The sequence below is a fragment of the Apteryx rowi genome, unplaced genomic scaffold (assembly GCF_003343035.1).
Source record: "Apteryx rowi isolate R43461 unplaced genomic scaffold, aptRow1 scaffold_154, whole genome shotgun sequence".
Classification (NCBI taxonomy): Eukaryota; Metazoa; Chordata; class Aves; order Apterygiformes; family Apterygidae; genus Apteryx; species Apteryx rowi.
The window spans coordinates 1,012,020-1,024,499 of record NW_020447797.1 but is presented as its reverse complement, the minus strand read 5'-3'; the positions used below and the strand labels follow the sequence as shown (position 1 = coordinate 1,024,499).

At 50.5% G+C, this 12,480-nt stretch overlaps 1 protein-coding gene across 1 annotated transcript; it reads left to right on the top strand.

The window, feature by feature from the left end:
* Positions 1-5,282: 5,282 nt before the first annotated feature.
* LOC112962776 (zona pellucida-binding protein 2-like) lies at positions 5,283-10,356 on the top strand. Its single transcript, XM_026059245.1, has 10 exons — positions 5,283-5,443; positions 5,843-5,859; positions 6,385-6,489; positions 7,054-7,197; positions 7,360-7,587; positions 8,007-8,107; positions 8,542-8,713; positions 8,990-9,172; positions 9,613-9,694; positions 10,050-10,356. The coding sequence occupies exons 1-10, from the start codon at positions 5,283-5,285 to the stop codon at positions 10,354-10,356; spliced, it is 1,500 nt and encodes a 499-aa protein (XP_025915030.1).
* The last annotated feature ends 2,124 nt before the right edge of the window (positions 10,357-12,480 follow it).

The following is a 12,480-nucleotide window of genomic DNA, read 5'->3' as shown; positions in this document are numbered from 1 at the left end:
TTCTTTGAAGGTCAGGGAACAACCTTAATTCTGCCCTGGGTTCTCCAGATGCTGGGACCAGCTGCTACAGCGGTTTCCCCTGCATCCAGGGCTCTGGGCCCTTCTCCACCACCTAAGCAACACAACTCCTCCCGCAGCCAAAGCCTGGGAATGGCCTGGAACACACAGCCTGGCTCAGCGCAGCTCTCTCATGAAGATGAATGATCCTTTTTGATGTGATGACACAAGCCAGTAGCTGGGACTATCTCCTGGCTGCTTCAAGGGCAAAGCAAAGCACTTAGTCTGACACGTAGGATAAGGTATCACCTGCATTTCCCACGCAAGGAGGGAGACAGATTGCCAGATAATTAGCCCCAATCTCTGGGGCCATGATCCCAACAGAGGAGCCAGGAGGCCCAGAGCAATCGCAGGGGGCAGCCCCAGATTTCTTGGCCCTGGGTGATGCTGGAGTGTGAGCAGGATTCAGACATGGGGGATCACTTTGGGTCTTCCAATGAGGAAAGTACTATAGCATTTTTGATTTTTACTTGTCTCCATAAGCATCAGTGAAATCCTGCTTTCCCTCTGAACCAGTGAGACTAGCTGTAGGCTTTGGAGGACACCTGGGCAAGGGAATGAGAGATCTCCATCTTTGAGTAAGAAACCAACCCTTCTTGGTGATCCYGAGGCCCTCCTCCAGGCAAAGGGGCAGATGCAGGCACAACACACCAGCAGAGCTGGCCAAAGCTGAGACCTGAAAAGTCAGCGGGTATCTGCCCAAATAGCAGCCAAGATGCAATGTTGCTGCTGCTTTTGGGACACAAAATCCTCATACAGTGAAGTTGCCTTTCATTTGTCCAAAGCCTTCCACTCTGATTATGATCAGGGCAGTCTGATTCACCTTCTCTCTAGTGGTGACGGGGTCACTGGGGATATCACCGAGGCAAATTTCTAATGGAAATGTCTTCCAAAACAAGATACCGCGGTAAGAACATTTCCACCTTATCAAAATGCCTTGCTCCCTGCTTTATTTTTAAACAAAATATGCCCAGATGTGTGCTGTGAAATTGTTCCAGCCTCTACCACTAAACGTGTGCCGTGGTAAAAACCAGCGCTGCTCTGCTCCTGCGAGGCTAGGAAAGGAATTCAGGTATTTGCTACCCTCTGCTGTCTTCCTCCTGCTATTTCGCCTCCCTCTCACAGAGAAGGCCAGTGCTACTTTACTCCCTCCTCTTCCTTGCCTCCTGTCACTACGTCCCCTGGCAGTGAGGCATCATCATCCTTTGTATCAGAAGACACCGAGCCCTTCCAGGGACCCTCGGGCTGAGCCTGCTGTCCCCCACAATCATCTGCTTCCCAAAACTACTCAGACCCYCCTTGCAGATATTATCATTTTCATAGCCAGCCAGTAGCCCTGCTTCTCTCCATCTCCCAGCCTGCTCTTCCACACTGTCCTTTCTGCTTTCCAGATGGTTCTCCTTCCCATAATCCTACGCCTGTGCCATTCCTCCCGCTGCATTACACGTCTACCTGAAATAGCCCACAGGAGAGCTGGATTCTGACCTGCCAAGTGCTGAAAATCCTTCTGCAGGTCACTGAAAACTGCCTGGCATCATCAGGGTTAATTCTGAGGTGTTATCAATACAACTGCTGCCTTTATTAACAACCTTTGACTCTTTCTAGCGGAAAACAAGCYGAGAGATAAATGCCAGCCTTGTTCCTTTGGTGCCCATGTTGAATATTTATCAACGCAAACATTATTTATCACAGGAAGAGAGATCAGGGCGTAATTCCTTCCTAATGAGCCATGTTCAACTGACTTCAGACAGGATCTGAAGTGCGGGGTCCCTTTCTCTGAAATTAGTTGTTTAYCAGAGCTGCTGAGCTGTGCTGTCTCCCCAGGGAAGGTACACGCCACTGCTTGTCCCAAGGGTCTGAGTTTCACAGGGAGCTAATGCAAACCTGTCTTTAGGACTGCTAACTCAACCTTTTGATTGCCTACAATAATCAGTATCACTCTCTTAAGCAGAAAGTGCTYCTGGAGCAGAAGATAGATGTATCGCCATAGCTGCTATGTGTCTTGGTCTCAGACTGGGAGCCCCATGTGTAAGGTGCTGTAGAAGGTTTGGTGAATAAGTGTYACTTCTTGAATCAGGCCCAACAGGAACCCAGAGCCTGGCACAGCCCAGACAGCGGGAACCCAAGGATCTCTCTGGGATGCTTCATGGTCTCTGGAGATCCAGCTCTGGATTCCATGGGCCCTCAAGAGCTGCAGAAAGGCAAATTTCCTTTATGCTGCACAGTGTAGAGGAACTGTGACTCATATCCTAGTCCTGCAGTAGGTTCCCTGGATGCCCTTAGGGGAATCCCCAAGAGACCTGGGCACCTTCTCATTAAATTCTGCAGCTGGTATCTGTCAACACCAGAACTTCATGCAGGGGAAAGGTACCAAAAAAATGAGACAACCTAAAAAAATCAGAGATTTAGGTGTTTCTCCCTYGGCTTTCTGAATCCCACCCAGCCTTGATGAGGTGTGAGGTGGGTGCTGGGTTCCTCGACTCAGAAATATAAGYACCACCTGTGCCCATGCAGTGGTAGAGCTTCAGGGTCTTGGTCTTGGAGTACAGACTCCACCTGAGGTTAAACTCAGGGGTCTCTGTCTCATGAATCTGGACTTAAATGTACCCCAGCTTTGGTGGATTTAACTTAGCTTCTGGGAATCCAGGTCTCATGAGTTGAACAATGCCAGTTTTAGYGGACTGATACAGACTGTGAAATCCKGTRAGATCTGCCAGCYGGGGCCAGAGAGGGACAGAGGGAACAATGCTAGAGACAGAAGGTGGGTCTGTATTTGTACAGCACGATAGGATAMTTGTCCATCACTGGGTACTGATGCAGTTCACATAATCAAAAATAACATGACACCTACTTGATACAAAATGCCCACAAATTCAGAATCCCTCCCTCTCRGCCACCAAGGGATGCAGAAACTACTGCGAATCTCCTATATCAATTCTCATTTATAAATGGAGTTTGCATATGAATGTAACTTGCATCACTYTTCTGGAGGGAGGGAAAAAGGTTAATTTCTAGTCAGAACAACACAGTGAATGATATTTCCATGTACTCACTGAAGCAGTTGTTGTGTTCTCTCCAAGATAAGCAAATGAATAACAAATGCTATAAGACGGTGAGAAACCGAATCTGTATTCATGGCATTTTATTATRGATGACCCAGGCGCAGCTTCACGCTTGAAGCTGAATTTTGCATTTCAAGCAGGGAGTCAACCTCTTTGCTATGTAAGAAGGGTACCCCTTCTCCTTCAGCTGCAGTACACATTCATTGACTGCTAAACACATTTTCTGAGAGCTCAAAAACAAACCCCTTAATTAGCTGGTGAGTTAAAATGAATACAAAAATAGGAGATTTCAGAAATGTCACACCTGTCTCAGATCATATATATCTTTAGCCTGGTTACCTYGAGAAATGAGATACATGGCATCATTCTGGGTGTGGGCCTGACTGGCTGGCAGCCCTCCTCATAGTAGCTTTTTAACACCAGTTTCACTTAAACTTGACAGAAGAGCGAAGATCTCAAAGATACTACCAAGCTCCTATAAGTTTAGTGAAAAGAGGTGATTAGAGAGAAAAGATACAGCTGTGTCATGACCTAACCTTTATTAGACATCAGAGAACACAGAGCCTCCATACTGTAAATCTAAAGGAAACTTTCCTTGATTTGTTCTGCTGCTCACACAAGTTATGAGTTTTTATCCCAAGTGATTTCAAACCCAGACATTGTTTATTTATGCTAAAACTGTCAGAGAAACTTGAGATCTGGGGCGTAGGGGGATTTTTTTCTTTTTAAAGAAACACTGAAGATTCATTCATCCCATTATTCATCACGGCAAAGCTTTCTCTGTAGGCACAGCCTGGAAACGAACATCCTCCAGAGACGCTTGCTCAGCCTGCCCTTTCTTTTGGCTCTCRGTGGGAGGATGGTGTGAAGCTGCCCTCAGTAGATGTGGCCACTACCTCCAYTCCTACTCAGGCCCACAACCACGGGGCTGAGATATTTAAGCATTTTCACTGACATTTTCTCATGATTTCTCTGTTCTGGGAGGACAGGGAGGGAGGGCTGCCTACCATTGTCATTATTTTCCCCCTAAATAATTATTGATCCTTTTTACTGTCTTTAAATTGTCGTGTGTTCCACATTTCTGTTGCATCTTAAATGAAGTAGTGGGTGTTTTCTTGTTTCTCTTATTTTTTTAACTCTTGCTGTTTTCTCCTGTATACATTTTCTTCATGTGCCAGCAGGATGCTTTGTAGATATTTTCCCCACAAGCACAACTCCCCACACATACACCCCTCCAGAAACCCAGGTGCAAGTGATAAATGTGAAGGAGTTTTTAGCCTTCCCCTYCTTTGGTTTCCAGCTGTTTGTATCTTTTAACTGGTCAGTTTTAGTCCCCAGGGAACAATCGTCACCAATGCCTAAATGACTCAGGAACCTAAATCTCATTTCCAGGACAAACAGGACCATTAAAAAAACAACACTTTTTAAGAGATTCAGACCTGAAACAAGAGATTGCCTGAAGTGTCCCAGGCTTGAGTCCAAACTTCCTACTGGAAGTTAAGGGCTGAGCTCTTATTTAGGAGGCTCCTAAGCTGGCAGAAAAACTTAAAACAGTCTCCCAAAACTTCTTGGCACATACCCATATTTTACCATCCTTTGCCTAGCAACTTCTGTCATTTCTCCCTCTGAGACTTTTGGTGGACCTAACTTTCCCTCAAGACTCCAGTTCTCTATTTTCATCAACATGTTCTTATTCTCGAGATAKTCTCCATAGCTTGATGTTCTAGGTATCCTCCACAGCTGAAGACCCTGGAGTCTCCTGCTCCTGAGTTATGTTGCAAACTCATCCTCAATCTAGGCTCTCAGGGTTTTCCCTGCCTCTTGTTCCTGCAGGGTTTCCATTTCCACCAAGAAAGCCTTGCCTATCGTTGACATCCCTATCTCCTCCTCCCTGCCTCTGTTCACCTGTCTTGACCATGTCCCTGCAAACTCATGTCCCTTTTACTAGGATGACTCTAGCTGTGTTCCATCCTACCCAGCGATGATCCCTAGTGGAAGGACCACATTTCCCACACAGACCAGGCTGAGTGTGTGCAATCAAGGAGGGTAGATGTGAGGCTGCAGTGCCTGTAAACCATCACAAAGGTGATAGGAGGAGGAAACAGAAGACATTCCTCATTGCCATGGTAACCGGGTGCTCCACACCGCAGCAGTGGAGGCAGGATGCTCTGTGCTCCAYGCATCTGGCTGGACCTCAGGGGACCTGGGGTGTTGGAAACCCTGGGCATCCTGACCTTGGTGCTTTGCAGCTGCTCAGGTAAAAGACCAGCATGCAGGTCGATATATTCTGCTCTGCCTCCTTGGAGGGCTAATGGGAGGCCTTGGTGAGGTGTCCAGGGTGAGGTGAGCACCCTCTGAGCTGCTGGAGAATCAGTGACATGAGCCGCTCCACACACCCTGTAGCTGTTACAATCAGGYGCGTGGCAGAGCCAAGAGAGGTGGAAACATGGCCTAGCTTGGCTCTGAGATCTGTGGCGAGGCAGAGAACAGGTCAGAAGTAACATCACTGCCAGGCARACCCTCACCAGCTCACGCTGTTGCCTCAGTGGGGCAGAACAAGTCCCTTATTGTGCCACCCCTCTGGCTTCATTTTTGAGCATCCCCTGTGTTGGCTATTTTGTSTAGAGCAGGTTGTCCCCATACTGCTGACACTGAACCTGAGAGCTGCCCCTCTGCTTCCTTTCTAGGACAGCCAGCTCCTCCTCTTGGGGACAGCTTCACAGGGAGCAGAACAGATGGGGTGCCAGCAAGAGACCTCCAGCAACCAACCAGCTCCAGCTGGGAACACCAAGGGAGTGAGAAAAGATCTGCAAATCTCCCCTGCACGGCCCGGCTTCCTGACCCATGCTATTTCCTGAGCTAAGGAGTTTCCCCATCCAGTCCRTGTCTAGGGCTTGGTGAGGGGAGCCTGTCCTCACTGCCCACTATGCCAACGGACTGGACAGAGGATGTGGCTTCCCAGTCTGGTCACAGCCAACACAAGCAGAGATGGTCTAGTCTGGCACTCTGTGGTCTCCACCAGCTCCCCTTACCATGGCATCAATTCTTGCTGCCTATTCCTACAGCTCCTGGCATTTCTCTATTCTCTAAGCCCATATACAGGTKGGTCCTGAGTGGGGCTGAGTCCAACCAGATTCCACGTAGGTTCCCAGCCTGCCCCACTAGCTCCCAAACCTTCCCTCTCCTCAGCTCCAGGCCTATTTTTTCCCAATGCCCTGAAGTTCTTGAAATGTGCCCAGCTCTTGTCTCTCTTTCTCTGGCCTAGGCCATGTCTTCATCCATGYGGAGAGCAGCTTGTATTCACTGCCATGCAGCCCCATTGAGATGGAGGTGCCTAATCCCACCTACCGCTGGGTCCATGACAGGGAAGGTACGGTGTCGGTTCCTTACCTCTCAGGTGCAAACAGCTGCGATGGGCTCTGCAACTGCAAGGCAAGAGAGGGGTAGGAAGGGAAACATCCACCCAAGGAAGGAGTAGGTCTGCCAGCAGGCACTCCTTCCTGTGGGGCCAGGTGAGGGGTACATAGGGCCTGGGGCCTGAAAAGATCGTGTGTGTTGGAAGGTGTTGAACTGCAAGCATGAGACGAGATTATGGGGCAATACTGTATGGGATAGTATTACCTGATTTTCTGATCTGACAAGGGCTGAGAGGTTTTATTAAGAAAGTTTCTAGTTTTCTGGATGGTTCTTTTGGCAGACAGAGAAATCTCTGGCAGAGGGGAGGGAGCCAGAGATCTTAATTTCTTCTTCCCCCTACCCTTTAATAACTTTTCAGAGAAGGAAGAGGAAGATCAGCTTTGGGAGTCTTTGCAGAGTCTCACCAGAAGAYTGAGGAGATGGGATCTGGGCCAGTCCACCCCAGGGACTGGGCTAGCTCAGCACAGGGYAGCCAGTTCCTGGAATTCATCCTTAATCCTTCTGTCTCCTGCACTAGACTCCAGGTTTCTCATAGTCAGCGAGCAAGGACATCTCCTCTTCAAACAATTCCAAGCAGGTGACAGTGGGAACTACTCCTGCACCATCTCCTACATGGAACGTGGGCTCCCCGTGTCCCAAACATTTCACTACAGTGTGCTCGGTGAGTCAAGCTCCATGCTAACAAGCAGCAGGGTCAATCCAATGAGGACTGAAAGGGTGGATAGGCCATGGGGTGAGAGGAGGAGCAGGGCCGTGTTCAGCTCTCTGGATGGGGAAGTTCTCTGATGCTCTTGGCAAAGGAGAAGAACCAGGAACCTCTTAGGATTTTCTTCCACAGGCTACCACATACTTGGAGGCCTGGAGACCATGTTGCTCTTCCAGAGCAAGCTCTGTGAGGAAGAGCAGACAAAGAGGTTCCTGTGGATTCTGCAGGAGAGCCTGAGCCACCTGGCTGCTGAGCAGCACTGCAAATTCCAGCTCACAGGAGCCTCCTGCTTCCCCACGCTGAATGAGCCTTTGCATGAGGTCTTTGTCCAAGTACAGTTACAAGGTAGAGCCGCAGGCAGTAGCACCGTGGCAGAGAGGCCCCAGGGAATGACAGAGACAGGGGGGTGGAGTGAGCAGAGTTCAGGCACCGAGGTTTGGGCTCAGAGGGGGAGAAGGGCAACAGTACGGGGCTGAAGCAGGGGTAGTGAAATYAGGGGCTCGTGGAAGACAGTGGTGTCAAATGGCTAGAACTGGGGGTGCAGAGCCATGACTCCTCCATTCTATTCCCCCTTTCCAAGTTTAGATTTTCTAACTGTCACAAATTTCAAGGTCTGATCTGGCTACTTCTCTGGCACTGCCACCTGTCACTTACAAGGAGTTGGTCCTTCCCAGTGTGGCCTGTCAGTTGTTCAGGGCTCTGCCAGTCTCCTGCTGGAGCTGATGCTGCCTGAGCTGCACTATTCAATCATCTCCATTCTCTAGTCTCCCTGTTTGGGCCCCACTGGGATGAACACTGCACCTCCCAGGACCCGGAGACGGTCACAGACTGCTACCGCAAAGCAGTCCAGCACAACCTCTGGCAGGTGAGCCATGGGGCCAGAACACTCTCGAAGGAGGGAGCAGGGCACGGGATGTCTGTGTTTGCGTGTGCGTCTGCACGTGGCGGGGGGCACTCTCCTCGCAGCCTGGATGCGGGCAGCCCAGGCATCTTCACCAGCGCAGGTATGAAGAGGAGGACAGTCTACCTGAGGGTTTGCTCACTCTGCCTGGGGCCCAGCCTGGGGCCTCCCACTCAGGCTGTGTGCAGTGCCTGTCTCCCCAGGTTCAACTCCAGCACGGGTGAGTGCACTGAACTCTTGAACTCCGCCTTTCACACTAGAGTTGGATGCACTCCACAGGCCCCAGAGCTACAGTGCTGGGAGGATGTTTTCCATGCAACAAAGCCTTAGCTCCCCTCTAGGGTCCCGGCRTTGCACTTCTGACCTCTGCCCACCATCGCCTGCTCTATCCTCCCCAGGTCCAGCTCGCCCTTAACAGGTTCTTCAAAGAGCACAAGTCCTTCCACRTCACTGGAGCTGATATCCCCCCCGCCATTTTTACCAACAAGTTTGTCGGCTTCCTGGAGACCAAATACTGTAGTGGAGGCTACGGACAGACCAAGCAGCTGCAAAGATGTCTCGACTGTTGCAGTGAGCCAGGAGTCCACAGCCCTTTTGTCCCCCCTCTGCTTTCTCTCCCTGCTTGTCTCTTCCCCTCRCCATGCATGGCTCTGTTTCTGGGTCCCTTCAGCGGTCCTGGCTGCCCTGGCAGCAGTCATGCCTACCCAGCTCAGGGAATATGGTGGATGGGTAATTCTGAGCCTTTAAGTGTCAGGGCTCAATTTCCCTCACTCTTGGTTGAATACGCTCTTACCAAGCAGCCAGTGCCTTTGCTCAGAAAGGCCTTTCTATGTGTCCTCTCCTCAGTCGTATGCCCACCAGGGACATTCAGCCTTCCTAAGGACAGCCAGTGCTCCCCATGCCCTGTTGGAACCTACAGCCTGATCTACGGTATGACATGGTGCACTCCATGTAAGGAAGGCCTGATCACCAGGGCAATGGGCACCAGCTCCATGGAGAACTGTGTGAAAGAAGAAGAGGATGAGCAGGGTACGCAGATCATCTGCTGCTTGAGTAGGGCAGAGAAGGGATTGAGGGGCTCTGAACTGAGGGTAAACACTAAGTAGGACCCCAGAAGAGCTTCCCCAAAAACATCTTATGCATATGCTGGCTATGACAACTTCTACAGTCCTCGGGGGTCACTTCRGAGACAGGTATCTCTTGTCTCTTCCATCACCATGCTTGAAGAGATCACAGCTCCCTCTCTGTTCCCAACACCAGGCCAATGCTGAGAAATCTGATCACTCTCCACCTTGGTGTCCCTGACTAGCCTTGAGGCCTAACAACCTCATTGCCAGTGTAATGCAGGCCTTGGCCYCACCACCCCTGCCTAGCTCTGGGGCTGGGGAGCACTAACACCAGGATTATTTCAAGGGCTTGCAGTAGTGGGATTTCTCTGAGAAAGTCCCCACCCATTTCTCTCTCCTCAGCTGTCTCCACTAGGCGCAGGATCCCAGTCCTGACTCTCAGCATCATGATACCACTACTAGCCATCACCTTTCTCCTCATCCTGTGAGTCTAGGAGGGTTTGGGCTCCTTCTCCCAGCATGGGGAACTTCCAGGGCAGTTTGTTGGTGTCGGGTCCCCAGCTCTGCATAGGAAGCCACCCTCCTTGGAAAAGGAGATGAAGGAGACTCTGAGCCCAACACTGTGACACTGACAGGAGGTGGCATGCCAGAGCAGGGATGTAGCACACCAACAGGGGGGATAACCCTTGGCAATAGTTTATGCAGCCATATAGGGAGCTGTTAGATATGATCCTGGGAACCTTGGCCCTGACGGCTGGTGTTAGGTAGCTCCTGGGCTCTGGTGCTGCTTCCTGGCACTCAGTTTCCATTTTTTACTATGGCCTTCTGTCTCTCTGTAGCAGCTATTATTACTGGACCCGTCAACAGCACCAGATGTCATCTCCAAATGCYTCCAAGAGGACAGAAACCACCAAGATGATGGAGAAGGTGACCAAGTTCTTTGGGATCTCTAAGCAGAAKCCCCATGCTGACCCTGCTGCTGTAACTGCCAATGCCACCATCTCCCTGGAACCCAGTGCATCTCAGGGGGCTGACATGGAGCAGATGCACAAAGTCCCTTCCCCTGCAAYGATCCCTTATTTTGCTGATGTGACCGATAAGACAGCTCCTGTGCCAACAGTGTCAGACATAAAGGATACTTTCTGAGATTCCCATGTGCACAGACATGAAGTATAGCATCCCTCCAGCCACCACTGTCCATTTTCTGGGTGTCCCTAACCAACCCCACACTTGCTGAAGTATCCAGCAATGGAGAAGAGGAACACCCTTCTCCACCTCTCAGTTTTCCTTCCCAAATAGCTCTAACTACAACCAAGATATGTGACTTCCTTTTGCAATAAAGATTGGCTTCTGTTTGCATCTCTCTGCAACCATGGAAGTACCAAACACAGAGGGACTTGGGAGTGACACGGAGGGAACCCATCACACAGGTTGAACCAACTGTTTCTCTGTAAGTCATGGAAGGCATCTTTCCCGAGGCAGGGAGCCAGTCTTGCATTAAGGAACAACTTAGTTCCCTTCTGATACCACTTTTTTATACAYCCCTGAAAGAACAGCCCCTAGGGAGAGCTTAAGCCAGAGCATTTGCTGGGGTCAAGCTGATAGGATGCAGTAGGAGAAAACTCACCCTCAAATCTCTTCATTTTCAGAGCCAGGCTTTGCAATGGGAGGGACATTGGTCTTTRAAAAGGATTCCCACCTTTGTAGCCTCAAGGAAGAGATTTATCATCTTCAGTTTAAACTTTTTTGAGCCCAGCGGCTGTTGGAAAGTCCAGGAGAGGGCAGCAACGCAGTGCGAGAGGCACAGCCCCAGCACAGAGCAGGCTGGTCCAGGRAGTGGGTGCTTCCTAGCAGGTCTTAGCAGAGATGGGCTCCAGATCCAAAATCCAAGTAAGAGAAGGGGCTGGCTCTGCTTCTTGGAGGGAAAGCAGCACACTTAGAGCAGTGGCATTGGTTCTGCTCCAGGTACTGTGTTTACTCTGGGAGTCTCAGAAGCACTATAGGGTCCTAAGAAACTTCTTTAGCAGAAAATGTGGGCTGGCGACTATTTGCTGAGGCCCAGTGGAGGAAGAAATGGCTTGCAGACCAGAAGGCCCAGCAATGGCCAGTCAATGAGAAGCAGTACTAGGAGCTACATTGGAGACTGAGGAGAGGGGGGAGAAGAGGCAGAGAAGGGGTTAGGTGTATGTGAAGTCTAAGCTAGGAGAGGTGTGAGCATATTCAAGTGGGAGGTACTGACAAGAGTTGACAGGAGGGCTATCAGCTTGCTAGAAAGCTCCGTGGTGCTTGTGTTCCTTCTCAGACCCTCTCCAGACTGAAGGGATCCTCTACAGGACCACGGCAGGTGATTAAACACAGCTTTGGCATCAGCAAGGTGAAGGGAAGGAAAAAATGATGAGAGAGGGGGCTGGCTTTCAGGTCCTCTGAAACAGGGAGAGGAGAGACCTAGAGGAAATAGCTAAAGGGAAGAACGGGCAGACCAATTCTGGGTCCATCACCTTAGAGCTCTGCAAGGCTGGATGCAAAGTCCCTGGYAGAAGGCCGTACGTAGCTCCCTGAGGCACAGGGACCAAGTATGGGGACCAGGCAGCTCTGGGGCTCTCCCCTTCTCCCTCGGAGTCCAAACATGCCCAGTCACCTCAGTCAGTCTCAGCTTCCCCCCTCTGTAAAATCCTAAAAGGGGCTGCAAAGACAGCAGGGCAGGATGCTGATAAAAAGCATCCCTGCTCACCCATTGGGAGGCAACCCCATGCTACCCCCCTTTCACAGGACAGTTGATCTTGTCTTAAACTGAGTGGAAGCAGAGACAAGAGAGCTATGAAAATACCCTTTTGAATGAACCTGCACATCAGCAGGGCTGCAGCCCAAACCATAATCAAGCTAACGACACAAAGATAACGCCCACCCACTGGCCCTGAGAAGACTGCATACATGCYAGARAGGCCCAGTGACATGTAATGAGATTGTTTGCTTGGCATGGGCTAGGATGAGGAGGCAGCAGCAGCTGCCKCCCAACTTAGCTCCACAGYCCAGCTCAGAGGGAACAGATTCCTTCTGACTAATCTTGAGACAAGTGTAATTAGCAGGCCTGAAGCGGGGGCCGTTGGCAGGAGTCAYGGCTGTCCCCTATCCCAGGCTGCGTGGGTTGCGCTGCGAGTTCATGGGGGAAGGTGAGGGGGGAGCTGGCTCCCATCACCAGGCTATTTTGCCCCTGCAGTCAAGGGCAGAGCACAAGGCCTGGCATAAAGATTCCTCATACCCAACTCAGTC